At 40.5% G+C, this 21,770-nt stretch overlaps 1 protein-coding gene across 2 annotated transcripts; it reads right to left on the bottom strand.

Moving 5' to 3' along the window:
- Positions 1 to 1,371: 1,371 nt before the first annotated feature.
- LOC147229279 (microtubule-actin cross-linking factor 1, isoforms 6/7-like) lies at positions 1,372 to 21,752 on the bottom strand. Of its 2 annotated transcripts, XM_086154635.1 has the most exons (37): positions 21,696 to 21,752; positions 21,431 to 21,561; positions 20,675 to 20,841; positions 20,431 to 20,590; positions 20,233 to 20,317; positions 19,329 to 19,573; positions 19,112 to 19,231; positions 18,914 to 19,021; positions 18,607 to 18,825; positions 18,065 to 18,268; positions 17,717 to 17,948; positions 17,365 to 17,591; positions 17,140 to 17,262; positions 16,931 to 17,032; positions 16,577 to 16,678; positions 16,255 to 16,419; positions 15,960 to 16,115; positions 14,997 to 15,194; positions 10,018 to 10,146; positions 9,734 to 9,904; positions 9,490 to 9,645; positions 9,196 to 9,402; positions 8,959 to 9,078; positions 8,713 to 8,882; positions 8,465 to 8,624; positions 7,823 to 8,017; positions 7,430 to 7,555; positions 7,107 to 7,250; positions 6,684 to 6,987; positions 6,408 to 6,574; positions 6,122 to 6,284; positions 5,829 to 5,983; positions 5,668 to 5,742; positions 4,825 to 4,942; positions 4,443 to 4,588; positions 3,135 to 3,255; positions 1,372 to 3,016 (listed from the first exon to the last, which is right to left on the bottom strand). In XM_086154635.1, exons 1-36 carry the CDS (start codon positions 21,700 to 21,702, stop codon positions 3,136 to 3,138), a joined length of 5,577 nt encoding a protein of 1,858 aa, XP_086010761.1. In that variant the 5' UTR covers positions 21,703 to 21,752; the 3' UTR covers positions 1,372 to 3,016; position 3,135. The 2 variants fall into 2 exon arrangements, with proteins under 2 accessions (XP_086010761.1, XP_086010760.1); XM_086154634.1 differs by having other exon boundaries at positions 20,431 to 20,841.
- Positions 21,753 to 21,770: the final 18 nt, after the last annotated feature.

Below are 21,770 nucleotides of genomic sequence, written 5' to 3' on the forward strand. Positions count from 1 at the left end.
AGCACTCGAACAAAAAATGCATTGTTTATAGTCACATGGCAATGTAATGAACAACATAGTGTGTATGGCAATGAATACATATTCAGCTTACCTTGCTTCAGAGGTAAGATGAGGTTATGCAACAAATGCAAAAGGGTCTTGGAAATTGTGCCTGTTATAAGCAAATCTTGCTCTCTTTTGGACTAAAACATGGAAAAATAAGAGCATAAGAATGAAAAAAAATATAAGACGAATAGCAGTAGTTGCAGGAATATTGATAGAAAAGGATCACACAAATAAACAAGACAGAAGAAACGTTAGCAATATAAATTTTGACAACAGTGTCCAAAAATTCAAATTCAACTTAAGTAATAAAAATCAGTGCATAATACTTATTTACTTTTGTCTATCTAACAAGCTTACATTGAATGCAATGTAGAGATAAGGGCCAAGCTTTGACAAACAAGAACACTTAAGATGTTTCCATGAACAAATAAGTTCTGACATGTAGTGATAATCATTCTAAAATTCAGTTTTCTCTTGGTGAAAGCAAATATGAATGAGACTGATATACTTTTTCCTGGGAAATATGCCTATCCAGGGCCTCACCCCTCCTCAAAATTTCATTAAAACAGGCTTGGTATTTGTTTTGTGTAATCTTGCTGCAAGCAAAGAATACAACCTCATTATCAGAAGTAATAACTGAATTCATCACCAACATCTGGACTGAAACTTTATGTTATGGTTCAGTTACAGCTGCAATGCTCCTTTTTTTTAAAACAAAAAAAAAGAAAAAAGGAAAGAAAAAACACAATGGAAATACAAACATATCATTGTAGAGTTAATTTAAACCAAAAAAAAATGAAGACAATATATAATGAACGGATGGATCAAGAATAAAAACATGAAGCAAAATCAAGACTCTCCTGTTGAGTCCTGACGAGTGTTTATGTTGAAGCACAATACACTACTTTCTTTCTGAAAACTGTTGGCCCCTTGGCTTAAACAAATATGACTATGTTTTTGAACTCCATGTACCCTGTGACTGAGCCCGAAGAATCCACTTTCTGACAACGTCAGGGGGTAATTTGAGCTTAGGATGCACAGATAACAGTCAGACAAGGACAATATGTTATGAAATAAAATTCGAAATATCGGTCATATGCGCTCCAGATCCTATTGTATTTTACCCTGATTTGATGATTAGAAATCACACACTCTCCACAAGGAATGCACCTGTTGAATGTTGTGAATGAGTTGTAGCACACTACCCATGAGAAAATTAGTGAAATGTAAATTTGCATTTCATTACAAAAAGATTTATTTTTTGTACAAGTCGACACAAAATTACGAGCAACATTTGTCTAAGGAGCCCTCTACTTTAGCCGTTGGATCACTGGATAGAAACATTTACAGTAAGGAAAGGTTAGGGTGCATAGCGGTAGTGATGACATCTGGCTATCATATTTTTACAGTACAATAACTTTTGAACACGGTTAGGCCAAGAAGAAAAGGCATTTTATGATTAAAAAACATGTATATATATATATATAATTATATATATATATATATTTAAAAATTCCTTTGACAAATGCGTAAACCCAATACAGTTAAACACTTAAGCAACTTTGTTCAACATCTTGTATTTCTAGTACAAACAGGCGCTTCTGAATACAGGAAATCAACAACAAGCATATTTTATTGAGTATTGAGTGGACAATAATGAAATTGAATAAAAGATACTGAGTTAATCTGAACAGGATGTTCTGTGGAAACTGTAGAGCTGCATTTTCAGCTCTTGATGAGTTGATGCTGATTTTTTTTCATTTTAATGTTCTAGTTCTATTAGGATTAGCAGCTTATATTAGAACTAATCCAAAAAGGAGCCTAATAAAGCTGAGACAGCTGAGACACTTTCAGAATGATGGAGAGAAATACAAATATACTCTTTTGGTTTTGGAGAGAGCAGAGAGCCAACAAATAAAGGTGACTCTAATTTAATGATCTATTCAGCCAGATAACATCACTTCATGAATTATGAAACAAACACAAATCATGGATTGTGATTTTCAGTCATGGCAACAGCAAAGATCAAACAAATGCATTAAAAGGCATTAAGAAACAGAAAGTGCATTTTTTTGTAACAAAAAGAATGTGCTAAAAATCTTTCGAAGGAATTACAGTGTTAAAGAAAACCTTACATCTATATGTATTTTTTCACAGTCACATTCCTTAAAAATTCAAACATCCAAAGGAAAACCAATCCTGAGAAAATAATCTCTACAAAATAACAATGACCTGTATTACTTCAGTGCATTGCTCAAAACTTAATATTCACTATTTAAAACATCTGCAAAAAGCAGGACAATAAAAAATAGAAAAAAAACAGAAAACAAATCTTAATATAGAGCACTCAAAAGCAAGTGAACATCAAACTGTACCCACACACATTGAAATGGTTTTGGTTTATGATATTTTTTGGGATGATCAGTGGGACATTGTCTACTCATTCTGTAAACAAATATGTTTTATTAGTAATTGCCGACACACAGCTTTTAATTTTTGAGCCTCCTTAAAAAAAAAGAAATAATTCTAATAATATTCAATCACTGTCTGTTTGTCTGTTCATATCTAAAGCCAGACATATAGAATAACAAGGGGTAGCGAAAAAAGTGATGGAGGCAAGGCTCTGGCAATCATGCAGCAATCATGCAGGACATCTCACTTGCTAGTTACTAAGTAGTCAGACTCTACCGTGTGAAATGTAACAGGGAACATTAAAATGTGGCACCTGGACTGACATTCGTGTTGTCCTTTTTACATTATCGCTGTGCTGATGTCTCAAAGCTTAAGACCATGAAACATCACTTCTAATGGCCTTGGCTGTACTTTAGTTTTTTTGCTCTTTAGTTGTGACTGACGCTTTTTTTTCCACCCCTCCTTATCACCGTCGTTCAGGGCCCCAAGGCTGTGTTGGGTCCAGCATGTGGTTCTCAAAGGCAGAGGGTATATCATGTTGGTAACTTCTCAGCTTCCTCTAGTAAGGTAAAAAAAAAAGAATGAAAAGAGTGCGTATGAACTCATATTTTCAATTTGTGTGCGTATATCTTATGCATTTTATGCTCAGTGTGTCATGCAGTTCATAGCAAACTGACCTCAGGGGGAAGGAGAGTTGCCCACCCCTGCTGTGGTAAAATGGAGATCAGATCCCAAAGCAGCGATCGAGCTCCTTGGACGAATGCAACGGTCACCTGAGAAACTTCTGCGAAGTAACGCCTGTACAATACAAGCTAGATTAGTTATGGAAGGTTTCTGGATGATCGAATTATTTGCAGTGGTCTTCTTTCATCCATTTTACATGATTTTTTTTTAAGAGTTCACAAAAGCTTAATCTCACTTATCATATTTGAGGATGCTAAAAGTGGCCCTTCTATAAGTGGTTTATTTGAGCTTGATGTGATTTACTCCCTTGTAAATTTAAAGAGCATCACCTCAACCCTCATTAAATAATTAATCCAAAACTTGATTCACTGTGCTAAGGGCAGCATGCTGAGATAAACTGATGAATGATAAACAAAGCACAATTCTAAAATGTTAAAATAAATTTGAAATTAAATAGACAGGCAATAACATGCGCTACTAATTCCTCTTAAAATGTCTAAGAAGATTCTAAATCATCCAGACCATAGGCGATCATTGTAAAATCTTTTTTTTTTTCCTCTTAAAGACGTTTCATCTCTCATCCAAACAGCCTCTTCAGTTCTAATGGAGCGTTGGGACTTTCCGGTATATACTGTAACTGCTGGGGTTGGTCCAAGTAGCGATGGCTCGTTATATTAATGAGTGATTTGTTTTGCAGAAACTTGGTTGAATGGGGGATATTGTGTTAATGTGGGCGACATTGTCTGTGCATCGTTTTGGGAACAAAGGTATGAATTCCAGGGACTCACCTGAGTAAGAATCTGAATGGGCAATTGTACAGTTTATGTGTGGATTGTGTAAAACAAAAGAAATCCGTTAGATCACTTGGGCCTCGGCCGCTAATCACCAGGGCTTGCTTTTTGGCTACGGTTGTGGTTCTCTGTGGGTGGTTGTGCATGGTGCAGATGGATCTGGGGTGTGTGTGTGTGTGTGCGTGTTGATATGTCGACAGACTAGCTCCGAGCAAACTCCCCATGTGCGTGTAGAACTGAATTAGTCTCTTGGATGAGAGGTGAAAGGTCTTCAAGAGAAAAAAATCAAGTCTGGTTCCCAGAGCAAGATTTGTCAATGATTCCTCTTAAAACTATTTGGTTTTATTATGCTGTGTAAACTTTCGGGAACCATTTGGCTTGATTTTAGGGATTTTCGTAACGTCTAAAATAAATTGAGGGAAACCCAAACCGCAAACTTAACTCATACAAATAAATGTGTGAAAAAAGAGTTTTGCCAGTCAATGCTACAAGATGTAATTTCCAGCTTGCCTTGCGCGTCATGGGGTTGGTGGGAGCAGAGGCACTGCTGTAGAGACTGAGGCTTGAATTGGACCTGCTCACAGCCAAACCTTTCGAAGTGCTTCCAGCAGGAGAAAGATATTTCTCCTTAATTTTCAGGTTGGTCCGACCTTTCACTGTCAGTGACATAGATGATCAGTCATTTAGGAAACTTATAGAAAATCCACAAATAACTTTTTAACTGGCTCGATCAAAATCAAGCTTTGAACATGCAGACACAATTGTTTTTATGGATGCATTCAATGAAATTATTAGTTTAGAAAAATTAGTCAGTCATATTAAGTGGGATTTGAGAAAATTGTGCTATTTAGAGTTTGCAATATCTACTGTATTTCTAATTTAGAGTCCTGACCTCTGCAGGGATCATTCTTCACCAGGAACTCATCTAAAGCGGTCCATCCCCCTCCTACCCGGACCATCAGTGTGCTTCGCAAAATCCGAACCATCCGCAACTGTTGGGAATCTCCAAACTGCAAAAAAAGAAAACACTTTCTCTTTCAATGTATTCCTCACTTAATATTTGCAGGTGATTCCTAATTAAAATTTCGCCTCACCGAAACGCCCCATAGCTATAACAGCACTGCTTACACACCAGTCTACCTATTTACCTTATGTGATATTTAGATCAGATTGTCTACTGACTTTTAAGAATAAGTTAACCCCTGCTCCATTTTAATCACGTTTTCTTTCTGTTCAGGCACAAGTCCGAAAATACACAGGCTCTCCCTGAGAGACATAGTTGTTGATTGGCAGTAAAAGTATAATTCACAATCATTTTTTCAAGAAAAGTGTGTGCTTGAATAGAAGGATGGCATTGGGAACAACAGGATGAAAATAACACAGATGGTGTGAATGTAAAATCTGAGTGTTAAAATGACTAAAACAAGGGATTATTATATATATTATATATATAAAACACCTTTGTTAAAGCATGAGAAACGCTGGGTGTGATTTTATGTGTGTTTTAATATGAATTATATAAGTTAAGTCTATCCACATAACTGAAAAAATACATTGTGCTGACATACAAGATTCTATAGTGTTTATCTTCTGGTTAGTCTGTGGTTTCTCCATTTGAATCACCATTTCAATCATGGCATGAACAGTTCATTTTTATAATTTAAGGATTGCATTTTCATGTCTTAAAAATATATTTTGTAAAGAAGACTGTAACATCTCTGTTGATTGGACTCACCCTGTATCGATTGGCACTGATTTGCTCCACTTGGAATCTCTTTGGACAGTTACACTGTGATACTTGCCGACTCACCTAATGAAGGTAAAACAACAAATAAATGACAGTAACAGGTTTTACGCAACAAATAAATGAATCCTAATACGTGCGCCGTTGTATACCTCTTCATTGATCTGATCTGCATCCAGCGCTTTCCTGTAAGGATCTCTGCTTGGGTGGAGGGCACTCACAAATTCGTAATAATCGATGAATCCGTCGCTATTCAGGTCGAATATATTTGCAACTGCATTCATTTCCAGAGAGTTGGTCGGAAATTCTATAGCATAGATAGAGGTTTGCAGCTGAGTATGTTAAAAAGGTGATTTGAAAATAAAAGGATAAATACCACTGATAAATGGTATTTAGGGAAAGTATGGTATGGAAATTGCTAAATGAAATAATGTTTGAGCTTTACTTGAAGCAAGGACATAGTCGACGAACTCCTTCTGGCTAATCCGTCCATCCTGGTCCCGGTCAATGCTGCGGAAAACATCTAGGATCCGTGACTTTAAATGACTGATCCACTGAATGTATCTCTTTCGCCAGATACTGAAGTCGAAATTGGCAAATTCATCGATCTGTGCAGAAATGAGAAACATAACAATATGTTATATTCGTTAGCTGCTGCATGACTTGTCTCTCTTGCTTCCGTCGCCTCAATGGCTCGGTATATGTATCATATGTCTAAAAAGTACATTAACCTCTTTGAGGGTTTTCTGATGTTCTTCTAGACGTTTTTGTCTCTCCACAGCCAGGAGCCAAAGTTTTTGCCAGTGACTGATCAGCTGACTGAGCTGTGGGGTCTGTGGGTCAAGGTGCTCCAGGGGAACCGGTGCAGCAGGCGGCAACTTCAGAGCACTCCGCCTCTCTAGAGGGAGAAAAGTGATGCCCACTTTTTCACAGAAATTCCCACTTAAAACACCACTAGCAGAGTGCTGACTGATTGTAAAGCGTTGACCGATAGCAAAGCTGCTTACTTGTGAAGGGCCGTTTGATGGGAGAAACTCGCTGTTTAGAAGGGCTTTTGTGTTTGCAGGACTTCGTAGCAAGTTCAACCTCTGGGAACTTCTTTTTCAACTCTTCCATGAACACTACGTGCTGATCAATCAGTTCTTGGTTCTGCTCTGTCGTGTCAGGCGGCTGCTCCTGTTCTCTGAGGCTAAGAGCTTCTTGTGCCGAGGAGATCCAGTCCAGCAGCCTCTGAACTTCCTCCCTCTCAGCCTCCAGTCCTGCCAAGTTGGTCTGGATCTTTTGACCCTGTTGCTGAGCCCATGCCAGAACCTGAATGAAAAAAAAAAAAAAAATTAAAGAAATTAATAAAATAAGCAACTTTTGTGTGAACGAACTGGCTTATCCGTCTAAATCTTTACTGAATATCTATATCTATACTGTAAACTCACTTCTTCATAGCGGGTTTTGGTAACACTCATCCAAGATTTGAGAGTTATTATTGAATCTGGGTGGCAAGAGGCCAGGATCTCTTCACCCAAAGACTGTATGTTCTCCAACTCCACCGCTTGAGTCTGCAAGGCAGCCAGTGAATCCTGTGGAGAGACAAAGTTGAATGAGTTCAAGCACAGTGTCATCAAATATTCACCCTGAAACAAGATAATTAATCTTTATTAGCACCAGGTTGGGGTTCTTTAGCCTTATCCTGTCCCTTTCTGTTCCTTCACCTCACAGGAATTCCATACATGAAAGAATTAAAATATGTCATTCTTACCTCGTGTTGTTTGCAAAAAGCAAGCAAACCTTCCTCCTCCTCCGGTATGACCCCGTATTTCAATATCCTCTCGGCCTCTGTGAGACGCTCCATGAATGAGTGGACGAGGCCATCAAACCTCTCAGCCTATCAAAAAAAAAGAAAAAAAAAAAGAATTGGCAATACTTTTAATAAGAGCCAGCTGCTGGTCGATCAGCTGTTTCCCTTTGCTGATAGATTTTTGCTTGCTAAACAACAAACTCCCACCTGGTAAGTCATCTATGCTAAGGTGTTGTTAGGTAGAATGAAACTTGATGTTCTTATTACATGCTTAAATTTGATGAGTTCTTTTTCAAAAAATCACAAGTATGTATTTGGTGATGATAAAATATTCTCAGTTCCTCAGTTAGCTACCTGCTGGAGTGCAGCCTCAAGTCTGTCCTGTTTGTTGACCGACAGTTTACACACAGCCTCCCAGCGGGCCTCCATTTCATTCATCTGCTCCTGCAGCCAGTGAGCATCGGCTGTGCTGCTCCTGGTCAGGTCCCTGACGGAGCGCTTCAGCGTCCGGATACACCCAGCGCGCTTACCCAACTCCTTTTGGAATGCCTGTGAGAGAGAAAAGTAACGACGAGTAATTTTAATAATAATGTTAAATGAAAATATTTTGGAAAAACAAACAAAAAGAACATTCAACAATATATTTTTAATTAAACTATTAATAAATTAAATGTACAAAACAAACTTGAGGACAAATGATAATAATAAAATTATTAATAATAACAATCATAACAATAGTTATGATAAAACAACAACGGCAATAATAATAATAATAATAATAATGATAATTATAATTATCATTATAATTATCATTATAATATTAGGCCGAGTGCAATGGCATCAGACACTCTTAAACCACTGTATCTTTTGTTGAAGTGTTTCCTGCCAGTAGGAGCCATGACAATGTCTCCTTTGGCTATCAAAACTGACACGCATTTAAACGTTGTGAATAATCACCACAACAAAGAAAATAAAACTCCAGAGCACGTGTTGTACCTTGTGTTTGTCTATCAGATTGTTGACAGTGTCTTTTTCTCCCCTCACAGGAACATCCTCTCCCAACTGGGGCTCTGCTCTGTACAACCAGTCATTCAGTGCTTGAAGGGCATCAGTGAATCGACCTGAGAACAGCAAAGCTTCTTCCAACTTATGTTGCCTGCGAGAGGAGAAGCCAACAAGATTTGCAAAATTAAACTTTTTACTTCACAACTTCACTATCTGTTAGAAGAAACACGGTCGCTTACCTCTCCATAGACTTGCCACTTATAGTGTCCCATGTGTCTTTCAGTTCAGCCAGCAGGTCTCCCAGATGCTGTCTGTCGTCGCTGGTTTTCGCACGTTCATGAAGGTTCCTTCCACTCTTGTGCGTGGCCTCATACATGGGCCTTTTTGATCGTAGTAGCTTCTGAAACTCCTAATGGCAAAAAAAAAAAAAGTGGTCAGCATATGCTTGTAGTAACAAATTCTACAAAATGTTTTGCATACAGCACCTTCTGTTCGGTTAATTGTTGTTTAATCTCTTCATGGGACAGTGCAATCTCTTTGTGCGTGTCTAGTGTTTGTTCGGCTTCTGTCATCCAGTCCATTAGCAGGCGCCAAGATTTATTAAACTGGGAAAAAAAAATGAAAGATGGAAAACAAAACAAGTGAAAGTCAGGGTAAAAGCTATTGTATTTGTTTTGGAAAGGGGGTGAGTAAGAAAAAGCTAGCAATGGTTACATTTTCACCTGTTTTGCAAGTCTTTTGACCTCCTCCAAGGTTCTGGCCCTTTCTGAGGTGCATTGCTGAAGTTTGTTGTAGCGATCCTGGACGGTCATGATAAGGTTATGAATGACATCGCAGTCTTCTTTCCTGCTGAGCTCTGTGAGTCTACGTCCCGTGCTTTCCACTGCGGTCTTCTTTTCTCCATAGCCATTCACCTTGTTCACCAGTATCTGTCCCAAGGAGGTATTTAATGAACTAAAACCAATTTCTTCCAAAAATGCACAGATGAAGACCATCACTGATAATACGCCACCCACTTTGTGATCCTGTAGTTGACTGCAAACGGTATCCAGATTGAAGCTGGGAGCTGGAAGTTGTCTAATGGACTCCTCACATTTGGTCATCTCATTGAGAAGCTCCTGGACATTACTGTGGAACTCCTTAGCCAGATTCAGCCCCTTTGAGAGTTTTGCCTATATGCATAACATTCAAATATGGTGTCAATATACACTGAGAAACATGAAAGAGGGGCTACGTGATGACTTTTAAGAATGACAAAACCTTTCGCTCCTGGACTTTGCTGTAAACAGAAGCCCAGCTCTGTTCAAGGATAGACAGGCTGTGCTCAGTGCTGGATCCTCGCACAACACTGCTGCTTTCCAGCATCCTGTGTATGATATTCTTCACGTTTGTGAAAGCATGGTGCTTTGACTCCATTTCATTGCACAACTCCTATTGTGATTAAGGAGAGTAAAAATAAATAGTTGCAATGGATGAGGGACGCAACGCGGCGACCTTGATTTCTTCTATCACTTGTGAATTTTCAAATTTATGGCTCTGCTCACCATATGTGCAGTTAATCTCTCAGCTGCATAGTCTGGCATTCCCCACATAGTTTTAGTAGAGGACAAGCGGACATCTGTGTTCTCCAACCACTGCAGAAGGTCCTGAATCTCCATCATAACATCTTGCACCTGCACAAAGCGCCGATAATATGAATTTCGTCAATTGCTTAAGTGACTGCTTAATTGTACAGCCATTAGTTTGTAAAAGTTCACATTTTGTAGGATCATAATTGTGACAGAAAAAGCCGAAAGACAAAGAAGAAGAAGAAGATAATTGTTGTAGATATGTGAGATTTGAATTTAGAATATCATGAAATAAATGTCCCATGGATCCTATCCATGAAGTAATTTACCCAGTAGATTTGTGTAATATTCCATGGGAATATGTTGCTGCCTTATCAGTGCCAGATCATACAACATCCAAACACCAGACGGAGTTCAATACAGGAGAAATCGTCACCACCTGATGGACTCTAAGGAAACCGTTCCCACTGGTGACCACTCTGAAACTCAGCATGCACCGGAAGGGACTAGCCGTAATTCAAAGTCACCACCTGCTCTCAACTACTGCACTCCTTCTGGCCGTGAGGTCAGACCTAGAGTCATTTAGATCTATAACCTTGTCTATGCTTACCCTGTTTTCAGTCCACTTGTATAATTGTTTGATGCTGCATTCAGTCCACTTTTACCATTAATATTACCACTATTTGGTTCCGTAGTCAGCTTTACCATACAGACTTGGTGCTTCCTCTAAAAGAAGGGGGATGTAATATTCGATGGGAATATGTTGCTGCCTTAAGGTTGATCCCTTCATTTTGATGCCTTAATGTTGATCCCTTAATTTTGATGCCTTAATGTTGATCCCTTAATGTTGATGCCTTAATGTTGATCCCTTAATTTTGATGCCTTAATGTTGATCCCTTAATGTTGATCCCTTGCCTTAATGTTGATCCCTTAATGTTGTTGCCTTCATGTTGATCACATGATGTTGATCCCTTAATGTTGATGCCTTAATGTTGATCACATGATGTTGATCACATGATGTTGATCACATGATGTTGATGCCTTAATGTCGACGATACGTATACTATATAAGCGGTATCATCCAACTGATACCTCACTTCTTCTTATTATTCTTATTCTCACTCTGGAATATGCTCTGCCATTAAAGCAAACACCCGTTCTAACGTCCCACTGATCGTTCTTGTACACACGGATCATTTCTCGAACCGAGAAACATTACATGGTGTCAGAGTAAAAGGGAAAATCAAGACGAAATGGACATGTTTGGATTGCCTTCGCCCCGCATGGACTGGGATGCTACGAACTTGCCCGAGGCATGGCGTAAATTCAAGCCCCACATCGAAATGATGTTGTCTGGACCGCTAAAAAAAAGGGGGAAGACGAAAAGTGCAGCTATCTACTTCTTTGGGTCGGAGAACAAGGCAGAGATATCTACAACACATGGACACTAACGGATGGTGAACGTAAGACATTACACACCTACTACGACCGTTTTGAAGAATACGTTATGCCAAAGACGAACATTATCTTTGCACGCTACAAATTCAACGGAAGAATTCAGGGACAGAGCGAACCGTTTGAACAGTTTGTTACGCACCTTAAACTGCTAGCGCAAGATTGTAATTTTGCAAACCGCGATGAAGCGATAAGAGATCGTGTTGTTTTCGGCATCCACTCGCCCAGAGTAAGAGAAAAACTACTCAGTGTCGGATCTGATTTGACATTAGACAAAGCAATAGACATAGCGCATTCTCATGAACTAGCGCAGAGCTAACTGAAGACGTTTGCAGGCGGAAACAGTGAGCAAGCAGTGCCCTCAGCGCATTGCAGAATACTGGAACTGTCGTGATGAACTGTCTCACATAAACAACATCCTTTTTAAAGGGGAGAAGATAATAGTGCCAGAGTCACTCCGCCCGGAAATGCTATCCAAAATTCATATAGGCCATATGGGAACAGAAAAGTGCAAGTAAAGAGCTCGTGACATAGTGTTCTGGCCAGGGATGAATATACAAATAGAAGACATGGTTGCGAAATGCCCAGTGTGTTTGAAGCACAGACCAGCAAACACCAAGGAGCCCATGATCGGCCACACGATCCCCAACAGGCCATGGCAAGCAGTTGCTACCGATCTTTTCACCTGGAACAACGACAACTACATTGTTACCGTCGACTACTACAGCAGATATTTTGAGTTGGACAAACTGTACAACACCACTTCGACAACAGACAAACTCAAACACAAACTCAAAGCATCCTTTGCAAGGCATGGTATTCCTGAACTTGTGATCTCAGACAACGGCCCACAAAACGCAAGCAGGGAGTTTGAGGCATTTGCAAATACGTGGGAGTTCAAACACGTAACCTCAAGTCCACACTACCCACAGGGCAATGGTCTTGCAGAGAAAGCTGTCCACATCGCCAAGACGCTTATGGAAAAGGCCAAAGTTGATCGCAAGGATCCCTATTTGAGTCTACTTGAGTACCGCAATATACCCATTGACAATTTCAAATCACCAGCCCAGCTGCCGATGAGCCGACGCCTGAACTCAATTCTGCCATGCACCTCTCACCAGCTAAAACCAAAAGTGGTAAGCCACAAAGCTACTCATAGCATCAGAGCCTCCCGCCAAACCTACCAAAAGAAATATTATGATAGATCCTCAAAGCCACTCTCAGCTCTTCATCCAGGACAAATGATTCGCTTTCGGGACAATGGACGTTGGAAACCAGCTGTTGTTGTTGGTACAGCAGACAGTGCCAGATCATACAACATCCAAACACCAGACGGAGTTCGATACAGGAGAAATCGTCACCACCTGATGGACTCTAAGGAAACCGTTCCCACTGGTGACCACTCTGAAGCTCAGCATGCACCGGAAGGGACTAGCCGTAATTCAAAGTCCCCACCTGCTCTCAACTACTGCACTCCTTCTGGCCGTGAGGTCAAACCTAGAGTCATTTAGATCTATAACCTTGTCTATGCTTACCCTGTTTTCAGTCCACTTGTATAATTGTTTGATGCTGCATTCAGTCCACTTTTACCATTACTATTACCACTATTTGGTTCCGTAGTCAGCTTTACCATACAGACTTGGTGCTTCCTCTAAAAGAAGGGGGATGTAATATTCCATGGGAATATGTTGCTGCCTTAAGGTTGATCCCTTTATTTTGATGCCTTAATGTTGATCCCTTAATTTTGATGCCTTAATGTTGATCCCTTAATGTTGATCCCTTGCCTTAATGTTGATGCCTTAATGTTGCTGCCTTCATGTTGATCACATGATGTTGATCACATGATGTTGATCCTTTAATGTTGATACCTGAATGTTGATCACATGATGTTGATCACATGATGTTGATGCCTTAATGTCGACGATACGTATACTAAATAATCGGTATCATCCAACTGATACCTCACTTCTTCTTATTCTTATTCTCACTCTGGAATATGCTCTGCCATTAAAGCAAACACCCGTTCTAACGTCCCACTGATCGTTCTTGTACACACGGTACATTTCTCGAACCGAGAAACATTACAATTCGTTCTTTTTGTTGTATTTTCTTGCTTGACTATGCTCGTCAGACGTAACACCACCACCACCAACACACAAACACACACACACACATACACACACCTCCCCCACTTTATTTGGGGGTGAAATAAGTTATAAAAGTCAAAGTTAAGTTAAGTAAAATTCTATAATAAGTTAAAAAATTCAGATTCTACTTCCGGCGCTGTTTCGGGCGGCTGCCTGCCAGAGTTTCTCTTCACCTTAGTGTCTCTTTTTCCTAAATTCTCTACCTCTATTTTTCTATTTACTTCTTCTTGCTTTAGTAACTATTAAGTTAATTGAATTTACCAAAACAAGAGATGTTGCTCCATTCGATATTTCTTGTTTTCGCGGTGCTTGGAGCACTTTTTTTCGAGCCACATCCCGGTCCTGGCGGAGCAGCGCAACGGCTCCATTGTTTACACCTGGGATCGGCGGATGGAGCTGAGATGCAGCGGCGAGATGGGGGGGGGGAAGGCACGAAATCCCTGGGGAGCTACGGAGGAAATACCGGGGCTGCCGAGCGGGGAGGAGACGGGAGCTGAGGAAGAGGAGATACAGACCGTATCTCCCTTCCATTGTGATGGGAAACGTCAGCTCGCTGGGCAACAAGTTGGAGGAGCTAACAGCACTCACACGGAGTGACGGTGTGTTTCGTGAGGCCTCGGTGTTGTGCTTCGCAGAGACTTGGCTAAACAACAACATACCGGACTCCGTGGTGAGTTTACCCGGCTTTCAGTTGGTGCGAGGGGACCGGAGTTGTGCCGGCAGCGGCAAGAAGAAAGGATGAAGTGTCGCTGTGTTTGTAAACAACAAGTGGTGCAACCCCGGACACATCACGGTAAAAGAGCGTGTGTGCTGCCCGGACATCGAACTGTTGGCTGTGAGCCTCCGGCCGTACTATCTGCCCAGAGAGTTTTCCCACGCCGTTACCTTAACGGTTTACATCCCACCCGTCTGCCGTTGCACCGCGGGCTAATGACGTCATCAGCTCAACGGTCGCAAGACTCCAGACTCAGCACCCCAGTGCCTTCATTGCCATCTCAGGGGATTTCAACCACGTTGTCATATCAATTCATATTTCATTGTATTTCTTATTCTTCCTCCTTTCTACTATTATCTATTACTGTTATGTTTCTTATTTGAAACTCTGGCATAACAATTTCCTTCGGGATAAATAAAATTGCTCTCATCTCATCTCATCTCATCTCAAAATAAATGGTATGGGTCCATGTCTCCGGGCGTGTGTTCATTTTTACAAATTCCACACGAGGGCGCCATTCTACCTTAGAAGTACACATTTTAGTGCAGTCAAGAAAACACTACAACCTGGTGGTAAATCAAATTTAAGCCACTTTTTTTTTTTTTTTGGATGCATTAATTCATTTCCTTTTTTTTTACCTGACTGAGCCTGTTTTCCAATTCCAGCTGACTGCGTTCAGTCTCACAGCGCACAAACTCCCAGCTTTCATTGAGTTGCTCCAGCCGAGACTGGAGAGCATGGGGACTTTCCCCCGACCCAACTTCCAGCAACCCCTTGCCTGCCCGGTTGACAGACTCCATTGTGCGAGCATGGGACATCACATCATTACGCAAGACCTTTTAAAAGAAAGAAGTAATGACAGGTTAGGCTATTATTCTAAATCTCAGTTTCACTTGATGTTGAAGACATTATTGTCAGATGATGTCATATTTAGCGGACTGATATTTGTTCACTGACTTCAAGACAACAATATTTGAAGAAAAAAAGAAACTGTATTATCCATTTATCTTGCTAACAAAAAAAGAACCAGTATGGTTTGTCCTGTGTTATCAGCAATACAGGACTGTCTCAGAAAATTGGAATATTGTGATAAAGTTCTTTATCTTCTGTAATGCAATTACAAAAACAAAAATGTCATACATTCTGAATTCATTAAAAAGCAATTGAAATATTGCAACCTTTTTATTATTTTAATATTGCTGATTATGGCTTACATCTTGACAGATAACCTCGACAATTTACATTTTATTGTATTTCTTATTCTCCCTCCTTCCTACTATTATCTATTGTTATGTTTTTGCTTGAAACTCTGGCACAACAATTTCCTTCGGGATAAATAAAGTGGTTCTCATCTCATCTCTCATCTCATCTGAAGAAAACTCAAAAATCCTATCTCAAAATATTAATATTAAAGTAATTTTTGTTTTTTTTTAATTGCATTACAGAAGATAAAGAACTTTATCACAATATTCAAATTTTCTGAGACAGTCCTGTATAATAGAATCCAAAAGTTTCAAAGAGATCTGCATGGTTTGAAGCTATTCTCACAAGGCTATCATTTCCCATTTCCTGTCCATTGGGAACATTGTGCTTCAACATACCTTATGTTTGGCGAGCTCTATTTCACAGATCTGAAGGTCAATACTGATTGGCTGGTTGCCCTGTAGTTGTTCAGCAGTGCGGGTGAGCCATGTGTGCAGCTCATCCAAGGTGTTTTGGAACTGACCCAGACCAAGCAGAGCGCACTCCAGTTGGTGCTGCAAGCACAATCAATCCAACAGAGGTGTCAAGTGAAAATTTCTATGATATTTTCAGAAAATACTTTTGTTATGTATATGCTGGTCGGTATGGCAGAAGTAACCTTATTATTATGTTATATCATTAGCTTCGTCTCACCTGTCTATTGACAGTTTCTGACTCTAGACAATCCCAACGCTGTCTGAAGTCACACAGTGGTGAAATTGAGCTTGGATGTTCCGAGCCGGGAGACAGGCGGCACACGAAACGGTGGTTCTGGCTTTCTATTTCAATCTTTTTCTGGTAAAGTTCCCGCTTGAATTCCTGGGTACAAACATATTTGTATGGTTGAGTTAAACAATGTCAGTTTATATGCATTACGTCAAAAACAACACACTTGTCCTAAAGAAATGACTGTATGTGACATGACGGGAAAAGCTGCATTGTCTTATCGTGCTATTATCACAGAGTTATGTCTCACCTTGAGGTCATGTAGCTGCTGTTTAACTGATTCCAGATCAGTTCCCACCATAAACTCTTCGGTAGACCTCAGCTCAGCAGACTTCAACCACTCAAAAAGACCCTTTAGCAAAACAAAGAGATATATAAAATGTCCATTCACGTAGAACTTCATGGACGTGTGATTGTAACCTCACAACTACTTCACATGAAACCAGCTGGAACACACAGCCAAACGCCATGTGGAAGCTGTAAAGGTTGACTTACAATCCATCAACTTGAATAAATATATATTTTTGGCTATTAACACTGCATAACATTTACTATTAGCCAACAAAGGTATCTGCCCATTACGCAAATGCATATGGCAACAGACCTGCATAGTATCTTGATAGTTTAAGGCCATCTGCAAGGAGTCCTCCAGCTTTTTGTGGCATTCGTTCCAAAGTTTGCTCAAGTTGTTCCATGTAGAGTAGAGCTACAAAATGAAAAAGAAAGATAATTGTTATTAAAGTCAACCAGTATTTGGGGTTTAAATCAAATCATTTTCCGGTACTTATAATTATTATTATGCCATTTATTTACTTCATCTAGGCTCCTTGTGACATCCGGTTTGTCTGTATCTCCGCATGTAGACATCAGATCCACTCCCAGGACACCAAGAGTGTCTAGATCTCCCTGTAAACTGTCAATATCCTCCCTGAAATTCTGTAGATTGGAAGAATCAAAAATATTTTGTGTGTCACACTAGACAATTATAAGAATATTTCTCCTGTACGTGTCATCTCCTCCAAGGCTGCCCGGACAAACCTGCATGGTTTCTATGCTCTGGCGGATTGTTTCGGAGTCTGTTTGGCTTGCATTGAGATCCAAAACAGCCTGCTGGGCTTCACTGAGGGCAGCCGTGATGTCACTGAAATCGCTCCAAAACTTCACGGCCAGATCCAAGAGTTTGAGCAGCCAGGTCTCCCTCACCTGAGCCTGAGTGTGCGTCTCATCCCACAGCTGGGACAGGCTTGATACTTGCCCCTGGATTGCTAAAATAACAGAGTTGTGTTGCTGAGAACAGGATTATTACAAGACCAGTGGTGGCATTTTCGCACAAAAAAAAGGGAGACCGGGGGGAAGGGAAGGGGGGACAAAACGCTTTCATGGTGATCACCTGTGCCAATCGTTTTGTCTCCAGCCGCCTGTGTGTTAGCGAGAAGTTCATCTGCCTGTGTCTTGACGCTATTGAGGCTCAGCTCCAGCTTGGACAGCTCAGCCAGAGTATGAGCGTTATCCTGGAGCTGCTCCTGGATCCTTGGCGTGAGACCTTGAAGAGGGGTGGGAGTCTGTATGCGACTGTACAGGCGGTCAAGGCTCTCTCTGATGAGAATCATTCTCTCATTTAGCTACAGGGAAAAGAAATAATAAAACAGGTTATTTCCATTTTTTTCCTAGGTAATGTACAATTTAGTGCTTGAGGGGAACCAAAGCAACATTCCTCGTTTCATCCAGGCGTTCTCACCTGTGTGAATCTAGGTAAGGACTCTTCAAGTAGATAGGCAGCCTCTCTAACACGGTCTCTGATGGCTCGGTGCTGCGCCTCTGCCTCTGCAGCCTTGCAGCAGAACTCATCTCCCTGAATCGGGTTGAGCTCTGACAAGCGCTTTGCTAGAGAGCATAAGCGTGCAATCAAAGGTCTGTGTTCTGCTATTGTTTCCCTTAGACCCTTAGAATGGTAGAAAGATAGAAAACAAAATCAACAAAGTACGAGAGATTCTTTCTTACAAAAAAACCTATGTCAAGTCTAATCCCTAAAATTAGGAGAAATTGGACAAATTCAGAAACCACTTTTTAGTGAACAGTCAAGTTATCTGTTTGGAGGCAGGGAAATGCAGTACGTCAGTTAGCTTTTTAAGAACATAACTACATTTTTTTTTTTTTCTTCAGAAAACAAGTTGTACAGTGTGAAGTTTAAGAAAGAAAGTCATTGTTGGACAGAACAAAAAAAAAAGAAGGGAAAAAAAGAAAGCTGGCAGCCTCAAGCAGAAGAGCAGGTTCCTCTACCTGTAAGAGATCCTGTTGTTCCCTCAATGCATCATAGCTAATTGTGCTTAGGGAGAGTTGGCTAATAAGGGTTTGAGTTTCCTGTAGCCATGGTGAAACCTCTGAAAGTCCCTCTGAGAACTGGAGAAGAAGCGACTGAGCATGCTCAAGCTGCAGGACCACGTGGGAATTTGTAGCTGAGGTTGTATTGCATTGTTCCTGTAAGGCCTCTAGTGGGGTCTGTGAAAAGAGGTGGTAGAAACCGTAAATATATTTTTTATTTACATCATCAGCAAAATGATTGCATGGCATGGATAGAGGAGAATACCTGAAGATTGCTTGTTTCCCCTTCATCGCTGTAAGTTAGCAGGATTTCAGCAATTTTCACCATTTTTTCAATATTAAACCTGTGTTGGAGAATCTCCACAGCCAAGATCTAGCCAGGAAAATGACATATTAAACATATTGCCATGATGATGTACGTAATAAAATGACATGTTGGGGAAAAAAAAGGGTGTTTCCATACCTTCTGTTCATAAAGTTGTTCTGATATGAAGGCTGAATTCAAGTGAATGGCTTTTAGCTTTTCTAGACTTTGTGCTGTTTCTCTGAACCACGCCATTTCTTTCACCACTGCCTGTTGAAGCTGAAATACAACCAAATCAAGAACATCATTGACCGACATAATGTGCATCAACATTTGCCAATGTGTCGGGCTAAAAAAACCTGTGTTTGAGAGTTACCCTCTGTCTCTCAGCCGCACAGAGTACTGTATCTCCTGCATGTGTCTGCGTGCTCGCTGGGCCCAGAAGCTCCCTCTCGATGCGACCTAACCACAGATGAAGGTCCTCCTGGCTGGAGGTACAGCGGCTAGAGGCTTCAAGGGCTTGCTCTAACCTCTGAAGCACATCAAGACTGCTCAGACTCAGCACCGAGCAACGGATAAGAAGAGCATCCATCTTCTCCTGCACCTGTTGGGCTTCTTCCTCTGAAATGATGGACCGTAATGAGTTTGTGTTCAAGTATAGTTTACTGCATTAGTTCTGTTGCAAAACTGAATAGATGTATTACATTTGTTTTGGATTACTGCAACAACAAGCATTTGAAATCAAAACATTTGTGCCAGTGTAACTAGGTGTAACAGGGCCAAAGCGGGGCTGCAGACAATGCCCGCTGACATCGGCCACAAAATCACTGACGGCTATGGACATTGTACAGTCTTCCGTTATTTAAGTTCATGTTCTTGTTCTATGGGTGGATGCTGGAGAACCTGGAGAGGACGCCATCTTTACAGAGAGAGGGTATTACTACCCATGAAGTCAAAACCTGGAACCTTCTTGCTTAGACATAAAAGTGCTTGGCATTGCACAACCCTACCAGCACTTTTACGATATGCAAAACATGCAAATCTTGGCTGAGGCAACACATGGTATGCCATTCAATATTTTTTGAATAGTGTCTTTGAGCAGAAGAGATCTTTTTACCGAAACATTCGACAGTGGACCTGGACAGTATCTAGGTTGTTTAAAATAAATTCAATCGGACAACATCTGCTCCCTATATGCCCGTTGTCTGCAATTGTTTAATATGGTCCTCTGTGACTCAAATAAATGCATAAATATTCATGTACATTGATATTAATATTACCGGACATTGCTTTCTTTAGTTCATGACCCGTGACCTTGATTTCTCCGAGCTCTGTGGTCTTGACTTGAATCTCTTCAACAACAACCTAAAAACAAATGTTTTTTTTTTTTTTTTTCAGAATTAGGTGTCTAAAAGCTAAGAACATGCTATGCATATATGGTACACATGCAGTGGATCCATACATGGTGGATTTCCAACCTTGGCCCTATCTGTGGCCTCCGAAAGATGCAGCATCACTCTTTCTGCGTTGCGTAGCTCAGCCAGGGTCTGTTCCATATTTATCAACCATTGCTGCAGACTGTCTACTCCTTCCTGGAAGAGTTGCGCTTTGGGTAGAATAAGTTCCAGACTTGCCCTCCTAACAACAGAGCAAATAGCCATCGATAAATGAGACTTGAATGAATTAAGCATAAACGAGTGGCTGTCTGTAAAAGCAGCTGACCTTTGCTCTGCCTCCAGCTGCAAGTACTCCCACTTTTGTTTGAGAGTGGAAAGCTTTACCATTGCTTGTTCCTCTTCCCCCCCTGGGTGGGCTTCCACAAGCCGAGGACCTTCCAACATCATCGCGTCCATACTGCGCCGGCGGTCTGCAAGGAGGCGTTGTAAGAGCTGTAGAACGGCAAAACATAACAAAATAAAACACTCTTAATTTGCAAAAAAGGGTTTACATACAAAATGAAGTAACTAAAGCTTCCACATCCGGACTTTTAGATTGTGTTACATTTCTTGACAGGCTGAGTCACGAGTTCCACACAAACTAACAACGTTCTCATGAAGAACGTGAACTTTGAATGAAGTTTGAAACCAAAGCAATGTCATTCCTACCAATGGGAATTAACATCTATTAAAGCCCCATTCTTGCTTTTACCACCCTTTGTGTCAGTTTGGGAAAAGCTCTTACTCATGTGTCAACCTTGTATTGTCGAGAGCAAGGCAGATTTCAGCTCATTCAGTGAGCTCACAGCACCTTTTATTACATCTGAAAGATTATATTCTTTCATGTTTTTTATCCTTTTTTTTTTTTAACAAACCCCAAGGAATTGTTGAAAAAAACTCATTGCAATTCTTTGTGACTTTGAACGCTACCCATTTACAAAGTGGAAGTTTGACTAAAACGGAAACTCAGTTGTATATAAGTTGTAAATAAGTTTTATCTATATCAATTGTGAAGTGTTTTCTAGGCCGAAAGTACACAAACCTTTTGCTCTTGCAGCTGCGCTTTCACCACTTTCACCTCTGAAGATGGTGGTTTCTGATTTGCTGTGAGCTCCTCAATCTCACACACCCACGTAAGCAATGCATCCAGGTTTTGGAGGAAGGTCTCAGAATCTGTAGACACATCCCGCAGTGCCAATGAAGATCTTGTTCCCTTTAATCGTGGAAAAGGGTTAATAATTGAAATAATTAAAAAATACAACATGTCAGTATTTTTCTTTTGCAATGAACGGATAGCTGAAACATACCCTCCATTTATCCAGGCGGCAATCCTGGTCTGAGCTTGAGTGTCCATCACTTTGGAGCTGCAAAGGACAGAAGAG

The sequence above is a fragment of the Fistularia commersonii genome, chromosome 11 (genome assembly GCF_037954325.1).
Source record: "Fistularia commersonii isolate RoL2024-O1a breed Wild chromosome 11, RoL_Fcom_v1.0, whole genome shotgun sequence".
NCBI lineage: Eukaryota > Metazoa > Chordata > Actinopteri > Syngnathiformes > Fistulariidae > Fistularia > Fistularia commersonii.